Here is a 12,357-nt window from a genome sequence, read left to right as displayed (position 1 = left end):
AAGAAAGAAGACACTTCAACATTAGTAAAGCATGGCAAAACATACATGCTCTTAGCGGTTTCAAGAATGGCACTGCTTCTTGTTGAGAGCAAAAGCACAACTGGTTTCCATTAGAATTCTGAATAATTGCTTCTTGTTCCTTAGGTATTAAAAAAACAAAACCAACCCTCAGAAAAATCACCCTGTGGCAGCTCCCACTGCTACGCCTTGGAGGCTAAGCTAAATGAGCCAGTTCACCCAAAATATTTTCTTCCATTCTGAGTTGAAGAAAACCTAAAGACATTGGAAACTTGCGTACTTTTCCCATCCTAGCACAGTTCCACATTCATGTCAGTTTTTCATAATTAATGACTATTTTCCACAAAACAACAAAAAAAATTTGATAATAAGGGTGAAAGGAACACTTCCTACAATTATGCAGTATTCTGAAAACTTCCACACTGAAATGATTACAGAGTTTTTTCCTGATTTTACTGAATCAAGTCCAGACTTTAAGACTTGTCACTCAACATCTAAATCAACAAAAAATTATCTACAAATCAATGACAAATGAAAAAACTCCAGTTCATAAAAGCTTCAGATAATACTTATCTCCAGGTACATTAGCTTGTAAACATTTACAGTAGCACATCTAGATGTTGCAAACTTGCTACTTAAATGACAAGAATTGGATTTTTCACAATAGGGGAACACATAACAACACGTACCTTTATGAGATGCGTTAATTCAGTAACAAGTCTTGCTTTCTGGACGTTTATTTCTTTTATTTTTACATTTGCCTTTTGAGATTCCTCCTCTAGGTTGATAACATCTTGTTCCAGCTGTCTTAAACTGTTGGAGGAATCAATATTTGGTTAATCCTGATTAAATGGAAAATACATAAAAATACAACAGTTTTAATCTTGGTGATGAATCAACAGTTAGCAAGAATAGGAAATTTGTATACCTACACCTTCCAAACACATTAGAGGCATTTCCAGTATAACCACTTTAAACTTAAGAAGCTTAAAGCTTTGTTTTAAAACTCAAAACTCTGAGGATACATTCACATCCATATATCTTTTTTTTCTTTTTTTTTTCTTTTTTTTTCATTTTTACAGCAATCTGGACACTTGTGACTACACAGGAGTCACAATGTGACTTGGTCTGATTCTGGTCCCTCTACCATCTATACAGCCTTAGTGTTCTCTTAGTGTTCTTCAATTTTTTATTCCCTGAACAACTTCTTTTCAATCTCTTTTCAGTTTAGTGATCATAAGAGTTGTGAACACAAGCACCAAAACCAACTTTTAGGAAACAAAAACTAAGAACATACAGGAGTATTTGAGGGTATGAGGTCTGTTGGGACTGTGTTACAGTAGTGGAAGTAATAAAGCCTGGGGCAACCTCACCTCCACTGCCTTCTGCAAATGGAAGTTTTAAGTGAAATACCTCCTGAACCATGCTCAGGTTCCCCCATATGAAAAAGCAGTGGCAGAAGAACTAATTACAGAGGCACAAAGAACCAGAAAATACATTAAGACAACTACAGTGGACAGTCAGGATTCAACTTGACCCCTAATATGCTTCCTTGACAGCATTTATATGCATTATGGTATTAACTAGATGTAGATGTGCTGTCAAGACAGCAGACTCAGTAATATCTGAGTAAATGAGTGCAATGATGCCTCAATGGAACCCTGTGAGTTTATTACAGGAAAGCATTCAGAACATCGTTCCATGGTTTCTCAAATACTATCTTAACTTCCACTTGTAAACACCTGTAACTGATGCTTAACTACCTATTACTCTGTAAGGGTAAAAGCACACTGCAGTAAGAGGAAGCCAAAATACCTTTGTTATTAAAATTGTTCATGTTTCATAGAGAATACAGCTTGTTTCCTACCTATTATACTTCACACTAATTTTTGATTCCAGCTGTCTTCTCCTGCTTCCTCTCTCTAAGAGTTCTTTCTTGTTTTGCCTGAGCTGATTGTCTCTTCGTTCAAGGTGTTTTTGTCTCTCAAACAGTCCAGTCAAATGTGTATCCAGGGACTGTAATGTGTTATTGACGTCCTGAAATAAGAGACAACTAGAATACTTACTACAAACATACCATGTTATCACATGCAAGTAGGCAATGCTTACAGCATGATAAAATGTATAGCTGTTTCTATCATATACAGCACAAATAAATTCCTACCTGTTGCTGCTTTTCTAGTTGTTGTCTTTCCTCGGTATTCACCGAACTCATGAGAAACTGTGCTTCCCTCAGGCACGTGTTAGTAGAGAGGGTTTGGCCTGTATAAGCAGACACTTTAATAACGTATTTTTCTTCTGCTGTGTATGCTTGCTTAAGTTTGCATTCTTGTATGACCTAAAAAACAAAATATAATCTGACCAAAATATTACTTAAGGCTATGTTTTTCAGAACAAGGCATAAAGTAGCTACAATCCACAATAATGAACTTTATCTTATGCAAGAATGACTTGTTAACAAGCCTTTGCAGAAAGATAATCCTGTGTTTAATGCATCATTACACCTGTAACTCATACCGATAAGCAAAGAACTGTCAAAGTTCTCTGTCAAAGAGAGTATGTTACCATAATCAATTTAACACAGTTTCCAATTATTCTCATACTGGAGACAGACACAGGGAAAACCTGTTAATAATTGTCCTGTATCACAAGAAACATTTATACTTGCTGAATGTATGCATATATATTGCATGTAACATGCAAACGTAGCCCACGTACCAAAGAACCAATTAACAGAGAAATGAACAGATGAAATCATAATGTGAGCTGTAACGCATCAACCTGAGTGATGAAAATTTATCTGTAGGACAAAAAAATAATCTTACATATTTAAATTAGTTACCATTTGTAAGTTAACCCTTCAATGCAAATTACTTCTGTCAAATTATGTAACCAAAGGATCATCATAATGCAAGGCAGTACAGTTCTTCAAAAGTATGTAAAGTGTCTAGTATACCAGAAACAGCAAAAAGCCTCCATAGGACAATGCAAATTTGACCAAAGATCTTTTCAGTTTATATACACATCACCAGCAATACACTGTTGATTTGCTTCCTGGACAGTGAACACTGTTTACTTTTCTTTATAGCTCAGATTGTGGTTGATGAGATTGCCATCCTAGTCGTTTTTACACATGCTCAGCTGTATGAAACCTGTCTCCTTTTAAGCTAACAGTTTTTCTGGCATATGTGAAATGAAATGTTGTAAACAATGCACTTTACTATCAAAAATTAAAACAAAGGAAAAGCTACATAGCTGAACTAAGTGCAATGTGCAACATATTAAGAATCTGTCCCTAGCAGTGTTTTATTTGATGCCTAGAGCTCTGTAGAGGAGGGAGTATCTAATAAGTAATTATCAGCTGATAAGCAAAAAGTGGCAGAAGAACTGCAGTTTAAATATGAAAATGCTTAGAAGACGTTTTCATCTAGGACACCCTCCATTTTTACTTCCTTCTTCCTCACTCTTAAAGCCTCAGAAACACAGACAACAGAAACAAGGAGTATCAATCCTAAAAAAATGAATTTGCGAAGTCTGAATTTCTCAAAAAAACAACAGCTAATTTTCTCAGAGAATTCTGAGTAGTCTTCTGGATTCAAAGAAGAGTTCACTCCCTGCACAGCACAGACAGATGTTAAGCATAGACAGGGAAGTGAATAAGGATTTCAGTTGAACTGTCACATGTTACTCATTATAAAGCAGCAATGAGTTTACAAAACACGTAAGACTAAGGTACAGAGATTACTCCTAGTGGTAACTTAGTCTACTTCTAAGGACCCAAAAGGTTTATACGTTACTTATCATATCAGTTCTGACTGAATCATCAAAAAACCCAACCAAACAACAAGCAGGTCATGCTTGGTGCTTTAAACACAAGAGGTCAGCACTGTTATCTACTATTAACAGTTTGACTAAAATTTTGCCCAGAATATATCAGGCACTTAATACAGAAGTTATTGTGATAAAACAAATTCAAGTAACTGATTTTGAACAGCATGCAGGTAAAAGATCAATTTAATTTTCTGTGAAGTCCTGTACAAGATTGACTGCATTTGTTAAAATGTCTTGCAGTACGTTTGTGCGCATCTTCCCACTTGTAAAGGATAAATAAGAGGCTAAAGCAATTTTTTTCACCTCTACATTAACTTTTCAAAGAATTTACAAAATACAACTACATCACAGGTTTGCTTGTGCCATTTCGGACATCTCACCCGTTCAATCATGTTTCTGGTCCTCTCTGTTCCCACAGGGACATCATGAATACGGTACTGGGAGCAAAGATAACTCATCACTGGATGAGGAGCATCAATTAACTCCCGTAAATATGAGAAGAATCCATATCGGCTGAAGAAGAGAAAAAAAAGCATCACAAATAATATTTGGCAGGTAAGCATGCTGCAGTTACTGACAGGTCAGAAAGAAGTCACCATAATCCAGAACTGGACTGCTAAAAATTTGATTTGTATGGAAAATTCTAACATACAGCAATAACACTCAAACACTGTATTTAAAACCATCACCCACTGATACGTACTGCAGTTCTTCAATAGGTCTTGTAGGTAAGCTCTCAGCACATGAGGCAGCAGGAGCACACACAGCATTCACTCTCAGCTTTTGATGATCGCGCATCTAAGTAAAAACTACGTTAGGTTATTTGGTAAAAATTCACTATATAAAAATCAAGTTTTTATTCTCGATTTAGAGAACTAGGATTACTTTAAACAGAAAACCTCTGGAAGAACCCACAAAAATCGCAATCTGGCTCAGGATCACTGACTTCTCCAAAAGAAAAGCTCAGTTAAAGTTTCTCCATGACAATACTATGCACTAGAGAAAACAAAAGCAGACAAACAAATCCTGAGACAGGTGCTCCATCTAAATAGCTAAAGTGGGGAAGTGGGTGTAATAAGGAAGACCCCTCTTTCAGGCTGTATGTCTGTTTTTCACAGATAAAGGCAGACCACTGACACAGAGGCTCTGATCCTAACAGAACAGTAAAGAGTGAGGATGCAAATGAAAGCTTAATTAAGCTGGTTAATAGGACAAAATCAGGGCCACAATGTACATGTTTCTGTAAGATAAGGATAACAAATATGAAATGGGAGGAGGGCAATCTAACTATTTTCCTTTTACCAGCAAAAGGTGCCTGGGACTGTTCTACTGAAAGTTATCCGCTTTAAAATATAGAAATGCTCCTGGGCCAGCTCGTGGACAGCCTGAAGAGCTGCCACTGAGTTCCACAACCAAGAAGGCAATACAAGACTCAAGAACCACAGATAATACAACTACTGCTCACACATACAAAAATGGCTAACTTCTGTGAACAGATCTAAAAAACTGCAAGACAGTTTGTCATTAATCACACTATCCACAGACAGTAGCTGGAATGCATTGTGACAGTTAATGCCACATCTTGTGGCTTTTTTCTTCTGCATCATCTGGCTGGCTCTCAAAGGGAAATAATCTTCTCATTGCTCCAGGAAACGGGAATATCAAGAAAATAGAAGCCTGATTTGCTGCTTGGACTGTTGTCTTCTCACAAAAGATGCCCTCTTGACTCTTGAGTTAGGAGGCACTGAAAAAGCTTGCTACTAAATTTGGATCTTCCTGCTTGTCAATTTCCTGTGCACAGTCTCTTCTCCTTAAGCAACTACTGCCTTATCAAAGAAGAAAAAACTTATTTCTAAAAAGAATGATTTACTTAATAGTTCTACATTCCTCCAATTCATCTAGGCTTAAAAAAAAAATTAAAAAATCTTACTTGTGAAGAAAGCCTTAATCCAGAAGTAAATGTCTGAATACTTTTTAACAGCTATTGTGCTGGTCCTGCCAATCAAAACTTGAACTCAAACTTACTTGGTAAACTCCAGAGTTTAGGGTTTATACATCAGTATTTAATACATTTTTTAAATTTGTGCCTACTTGCCTCCATAAGAAACATTTCCATATCTTCTTGGCTCTCAAAAACAAAAGCCTTCATGTCACTGGCCGAAATGTGATTTTCAACATATTTAGCATGTTTACTGTCCTTCATATTGATCTGATAGAGAAATTTAAAGAGAAAGTGATTATTACAATTGGACTTAACACACCTCCCTTAAACATTTTAAGTAGTCAGATGATATCCAAGCCTATTAATGAAAACAAAGACAATGTTTATATATCTTTAAAGACCTATTCCCTGTCTTTCTTGGGAAGAAACCTACAGTATTCATAGGTCATTTGTGTTTACATTTTAGCCATCCATATCCTCTCAGTGTTCTTGGAGCAATTATCTCCATCATCACCTTCCCCCTCTCCTCTGCTCTACCCTAACGTTACCACTGCAATGATCACCATCTCAAGTCTAGTGGCTCTGCTACAGTACTACTACATCTATCTCACTACTTAGACACCCAAGGAATAGAAAGCATCGGATACCACACTCCACAAGCTGATTACTCATATGCAATTCACTTTGACTTGGACACAGTGAATATCACCAAATACAAATATGGAATTATGAAGGTCTAGAAAGGCAGAGATTCACAGATTGACGGAATTTTAGTCAAATTCTTAAAATTTTAGAAATCCACTCTCACTAGCCACTAGACATTATGTCACTATACATGACAAGCATGGTGAAATTACACAATTTAATAAACTCAAGTTAGCTGTAGGCTGGGGATACACTTTATACTAATCTGAAAGCTATAATTTGTAAGTATATGAGATTAATTTATATTATATCAAAGAAAACAATCAGACATTAGTGGATTATACAAAGGTCAATGGGCCTTAATATAAAAGCAACTCCTCTTAAGGTATTTTTAAAATTAACTTGATGTGATGTTCCAGGAAGAACTGGAAGTTCTGGTAATAACAGGAAATACTTGCTATTTTATACTAAACAAAAGTAATTTTGAGTAATTATAGTATATGCACAAAGCATAAGAATTGGTATACAAATACTGAATATTTAATTGATTTAAGCTGTAGCCATATACCACTAAAATAAGCTTTTGATTCTGAGGAGGAAGGGTAGCATTGTGCTCTTCACCTCACACAGAACACATGTTGCACAAGGTTGGGGTAATGGTGGGGGAATGCACCAGAAAACACAAAAATTGAACCAAAATGTAGCCTTGCTATTCCTAGCTATCATAGTGTTTGCTGAACCAAAACACAAAAAGAGAATGAGGCACAGATTAGGTGTTTGTGTTCAAAGCAAATCACAGGAACACCTAAGGATCATTGTGACATGCTGTAACTGCTTCTGGGTGGGCTGCACATTAAGGGGAGGTTTTCAATTGGAACTACAACTGCCTTTTTTTAAGCAGCAAATAAAACCAACCTAAGTCTAAATAACTGGATGTACTTCAGAGGAAATCTGCAATTGGCACCTTAACAAAGTACAAAGGAGGGAAGGGGAAGAAACCACTCCATCTTACTCCACGTTGAGTATTAATTACTACAATGCCTATGGAATTAATATTACAGATCATTTGCTATGCTAATGTATCCTGAATGTAACTGGCAGCTTATTTCAAGGTGTCCTGAAAGTATGAAAGTAATTCTTGAAGTCTTGCAAGGTATAAATATAAAAAAGACCAGCTGGTTAGAGTGATATGCAAGTAAATTTTCTTACTTCAAGCATCATGGGTTCGCAAACTTTTTTTTTAAACTTGTCTCTATTCTTTCTTAGCCACATAAGAGCAGTATGTGTGTCTCGGAATCTCCCTTTAAGTATCTCTTCCTTCATATTCATTATATTACTAAGTTGTCCAAGGCGGTCAATTATTCCTGTAATTTAAGGCAGTTTCTTAAACAGAATCCACAGCAAGTACACATTATAACTAGCATTCTCCAGTATTACTGGCTATGACATTGCAGCCACAAGGCTGTCCAGAGATACAAGAATTAAGCAGTTTCTATTCCCACAATCAAGATGATGCTTATCCTAAAGGAATCTTAAGAACTAATAAAGCTTAAAATCTAAAATAAAATTTAGACTGACATAAATTATAACATAATAAGCATAGTAACAATACAGGACTTTAATCCTAACATTATCTTGTTAAAACTTGTTCCACCTTTGTATTTAAAACCAAAAACATCCTAAGAGGAAAGAGGCAGTGAGACTAGTAACAGGAAATGTGTTTGTCATTTCATGCTTGCAGAAAATGAAACGCATGAGAACGTGCAAAAAGCATTTGATGATCTGGAGAAATAGAGTGAATACTTTCTGTGCCTCCCAATGTGAAATATATACTGCCCGCTTCCCAAGGTCACCCGGTCTCTCTGTACCTCAGTTTCTTCTTGGATTTTATGGCACATTCCAGACAGATAGGTGCAAATGTACTAAACTCACGGGAATACATACAAACACATACCATGAAAGCTGTAATTTTTAAATTGTTTTTTAAATAACTAATTGTAAATCCTAGGCTATTGTAAGTGAATTTATGATCCAGAAAGGACAAAAGCAGCACCAGTAGCTAACATACTGTCAAATGTTTGCACACAACACTAAGCTGGGGGGAGTGTGGATCAGCTGGAAGGCAGGAGGGCTCTGCAGAGGGACCTGGACAAACTGGAGAGTTGGGCTGATTCCAATGGGATGAGGTTTAACACGGCCAAGTGCCGGGTCCTGCACTTTGGCCACAACAACCCCATGGGGAGGTCCAGGCTGGGCACAGAGTGGTTGGAGAGCAGCCAGGCAGAAAGGGACCTGGGAGTCTGGATTGACAGGAAGCTGAACATGAGCCTGCAGTGTGCCCAGGTGGCCAAGAAGGCCAATGGCATCCTGGCCTGGATCAGGAACAGTATGGCCAGCAGGTCCAGGGAAGGGATTCTGCCCCTGTACTCAGTGCTGGTGAGGCCACAGATTGAGTCCTGTGTCCAGTTCTGGGCCCCTCAGTTCAGGAAGGAGATTGAGGTGCTGGAGCAGGTCCAGAGAAGAGCAAGGAGGCTGTGAAGGGATCCAGCACAAGTCCTGTGAGGAAGGGCTGAGGGAGCTGGGGTGTTCAGTCTGGAGAAGAGGAGGCTCAGGGGAGACCTCATCACTCTCTACAACTCCCTGAAAGAAGGTGAGAGCCGGGCAGGGGGGGTCGGTCTCTTCTCCCAGGCAGCCATCAGTAAGACAAGAAGGCATGGGCTTAGGCTCTGCCAGGGGACGTTTAGGTTGGATATTACGAAAAAATTCTTTACAGAGAGGGTGATCAGAGAGTGGTATGAGCTGCCCAGGGAAGTGACAGATTCTCCATTCCTGAAGGTTTTTTAAGAAGAGACTGATGTGGCACTCAATGGTGGTGAATTAAGGCTTGGACTTGATGAACTCAGAGGTTCTTTCCAACACAGATGCTTCTGTGATAATTTTAAACACTGCATCTTCAATGCAAACTTACTTCTGCTTCATGTTTGCTTTTTTATCCTGCTGACAGTAGACACTGACATCTACTAATGAAAAACACTAACCTAGTAAAGCCTCCCTACCCAAAGATCAGAGTAAACTTATTTTTTGGAGCAATAGTTTAAGGTCAGTTATGACTTTTGAATCTTGTTCTTTTTGACAGTGGTTTCTGTTCCTTCCAATCAAAGTGTTAACAGACAGGAGGACTGCTATACATTTAAGATACTATGCATTTAAGCTATGAGGCTTGAGGAAAACTACTTCAGTAAGCAGGGCAACAAGTAGCTTCTGTACAGTCATTTAAAAAAAGAGAAAAAAAAAATCAACAAACCAAGCCCCAAATAACTTACTTGTCATTTCCCCCTCTTGGTTCCTTTTCTCTGCTTTTAGATCACTGATATCACTCTCAATGTTGTCCCTTTCTTCTCGTAATTTTTTCATATCAGTATTAATAGCATCAATTTGAGGCTGAAGATTCTCACTGGCTGCCATTGAGCTGAGTTCATTCTTCCACTCCTCTATTATCTTGTGAGTATTATGTATTTTTCTCTGCCTGTCCATTTCTTCATCTTTCTTCATTCTTAAAGCCTGATGAATTTCTTCAATCTAAGAATTGAGTAATCGCAACATTAAAAGTTTAGTATACAAAACCTATAGCAAATAATCACAATATCTGTACAACTGGTATTATTGCACTGGTTGCAATGCCCATGCAACCAAGCACTGAAACTAACATTCTGCTAACAGTTCCAAAAGCCCTACTACAACTGAAGAACTGACAAGAATTTAAGATATAGGAACACTGAAGCAAAAATACAATCAAATCTCTAAATAGATTTTTTAAGTTCCTTTATTTTTTAAAAAAGCAGAGACTTAAAGCTTAATACCTTTCTTAGCACATTTTAAAGTTAATCTAATATTGCATAAAACCTATTGCAAAAACATAACATGCAACATTGCCTGTGTACCCTTACACATTAAACCTATGCATTTCTTGACTGAGTACTTAGGTGAAGTTCTGTGACAGTTTCATAACCTGTTTTTTGGTTTTGTTTTTAATAGATATATTCCCTTAACAGAAGCAGAAACTCTAGCATATGGAATAGAATATATAAGGACTGATTTTATATACCATACACACATCACTTAGCAATACCCATTTGACTAATGGAAGTTTTAAAGATTCAGTGAGTACTGGAGGAGTGAAGTGTGCAAGCACTTGCAGGCTCTTCAGAGAAATTTTCTTCTCCACTAAGAGATGAGCCAACAAGAAAAAAAAAAATCCATATCTGTGTTTAACTGCAGAACTTAAGTAGTAGTATTCCACCTGAATGCAGCATATGCTATGGCTAGTAATGACATCTAATACTTTAGCAAAGAAACAACAAACATCACAAATAAAGACTTACTTGTTTATCTTTCATTTCCAAAGCATCTTGCTTCTGTTTACATTTTTGAGAAATTTCCTTGATTTCAGATGCCTGCAAACAGTAAGGTATTTGAATCTGATATTAATAAATGTCATATCTGTAGAAAGTAGCCATATTTTAAAGAACATCCTGTAGATGTGTAGCTAAGCATTTATTCCACATTTTATTACTGTCAAAATCAAACTAACTAGTTTCTTATTATTCTTACTTGTACCTGTAACATGTAAATTTTCAGTAGTTTGTTAAGAGCTGAGTAATGACACTGTTCACCACAGTAACTGTACACAACCATTCAGCTACAGATCTGCAGATTCAGGCATGACAGAAAAAGTTTTCACAAGGGCAAGTAATGACTGCAAAAGGGGCAACAGTTTTAAACTGCAAGGAAACAGATACAGGTTAGATGTTAGGAAGAAATTCTTCAGTGTGAAAGGTGAGACATTGGCAAAGGTTTCCCAGGGAAGCTGGGGATGCCTCCTCTCTGGAAGTGTTCAAGGCTAGGTTGGATGGGGCTTGGAGCAACCTTGGAGATGGAACAAGATGATCTTTAAGGTCCCTTCCAACCCAAACCACTCTGTGATTATATTTTCAGCTATCATAAGTTTATATATTCGTCTTACAGAACAGATTAGTAAGCAACTGTCTTTACGGTTTTCATGGTACAACAGTAACACACCACTTTGTGCTGTCAAATATTCCTAAAAAAAATTGCATTGCATAGTCCATTTGGTCAAATGCCTTCTAAGCGCCTAAACCCGAATCTATTCTAGTTTTCACTCACACAATTTTATCAACCTTTTCCAACAAAATGGGGTGATTTTGCTTGCTTTTCAGAATCTACATATGTTCTGCACAGTCAAAGCACACATTTTTAGAGATTCTTAAGTCTCTCAAAATCCTTAAAAGGTTGTTAACTGAGACAAGAAAATAACAGTTACACTGTGGTCTGACACCTTAATTTCTTCCTAGATTTAACTCTGCCTTTACTTTCAGCTCAGCTCATTCCAGACAAGATCCCTGACACCTGGCTTTTGGCCAACAAAAAGTGCCAACTGCGAAATTGGAATCTGGCTTGAAAAGAAACATTTTTGCAAAAAAAAGTACAGTTATACTGTATAATAAAACTAATAATTAATCTACTCCTGCTGGCATACAGAATAATTATCTGTGAAATACTTAGTCTTGAATGCAGAAAGATAGATTTTAAGTTACAGTAAACTCAAGCAGTATCTACGAAAAAGAGAAGAACTAACACAGGTATAATTCAAGCCACTTTAAAGGTATAGTGCTTAAAAGCCTTCAGGTTTTGCCTTAGGTCAAATCCACTTCCTGACAGTGCAAGCAGCACTGATTTTCCTTCAAAAGAACTTTGCTTTCATAACCCAACTAAGGAGGTATTGAATACATTCAAGATGGAATACTAAATCACTTAAATTAGATTTGGAAACGTCTTATTATATACATCATACCATCAGCTATACTTCACAATTATACAGTGGTAAATAACCACTGGAAAGC

General features: G+C 37.1%; 1 protein-coding gene across 1 annotated transcript in view; it reads right to left on the bottom strand.

Annotated features, from left to right (window-relative positions):
* The window catches only part of SMC5 (structural maintenance of chromosomes 5), a 38,708-nt gene that overhangs the window by 14,381 nt on the left and 11,970 nt on the right, over nucleotides 1-12,357 (bottom strand). Inside the window, exons 8-16 of the mRNA XM_030467795.1 lie at nucleotides 10,819-10,890; nucleotides 9,760-10,015; nucleotides 7,646-7,800; nucleotides 5,945-6,058; nucleotides 4,553-4,647; nucleotides 4,230-4,362; nucleotides 2,183-2,356; nucleotides 1,886-2,055; nucleotides 708-831 (exon numbers count right to left, since the gene is read on the bottom strand). Of these exons, the coding sequence (XP_030323655.1) occupies nucleotides 708-831; nucleotides 1,886-2,055; nucleotides 2,183-2,356; nucleotides 4,230-4,362; nucleotides 4,553-4,647; nucleotides 5,945-6,058; nucleotides 7,646-7,800; nucleotides 9,760-10,015; nucleotides 10,819-10,890 (1,293 nt within the window). The remainder of the gene's footprint in view (nucleotides 1-707; nucleotides 832-1,885; nucleotides 2,056-2,182; nucleotides 2,357-4,229; nucleotides 4,363-4,552; nucleotides 4,648-5,944; nucleotides 6,059-7,645; nucleotides 7,801-9,759; nucleotides 10,016-10,818; nucleotides 10,891-12,357) is intronic.

Source organism: Calypte anna, chromosome Z (assembly GCF_003957555.1).
Source record: "Calypte anna isolate BGI_N300 chromosome Z, bCalAnn1_v1.p, whole genome shotgun sequence".
Classification (NCBI taxonomy): domain Eukaryota; kingdom Metazoa; phylum Chordata; class Aves; order Apodiformes; family Trochilidae; genus Calypte; species Calypte anna.
The sequence above is the reverse complement of the archived record's forward strand: the minus strand, read 5'-3'. Positions and strand labels throughout refer to the sequence as shown.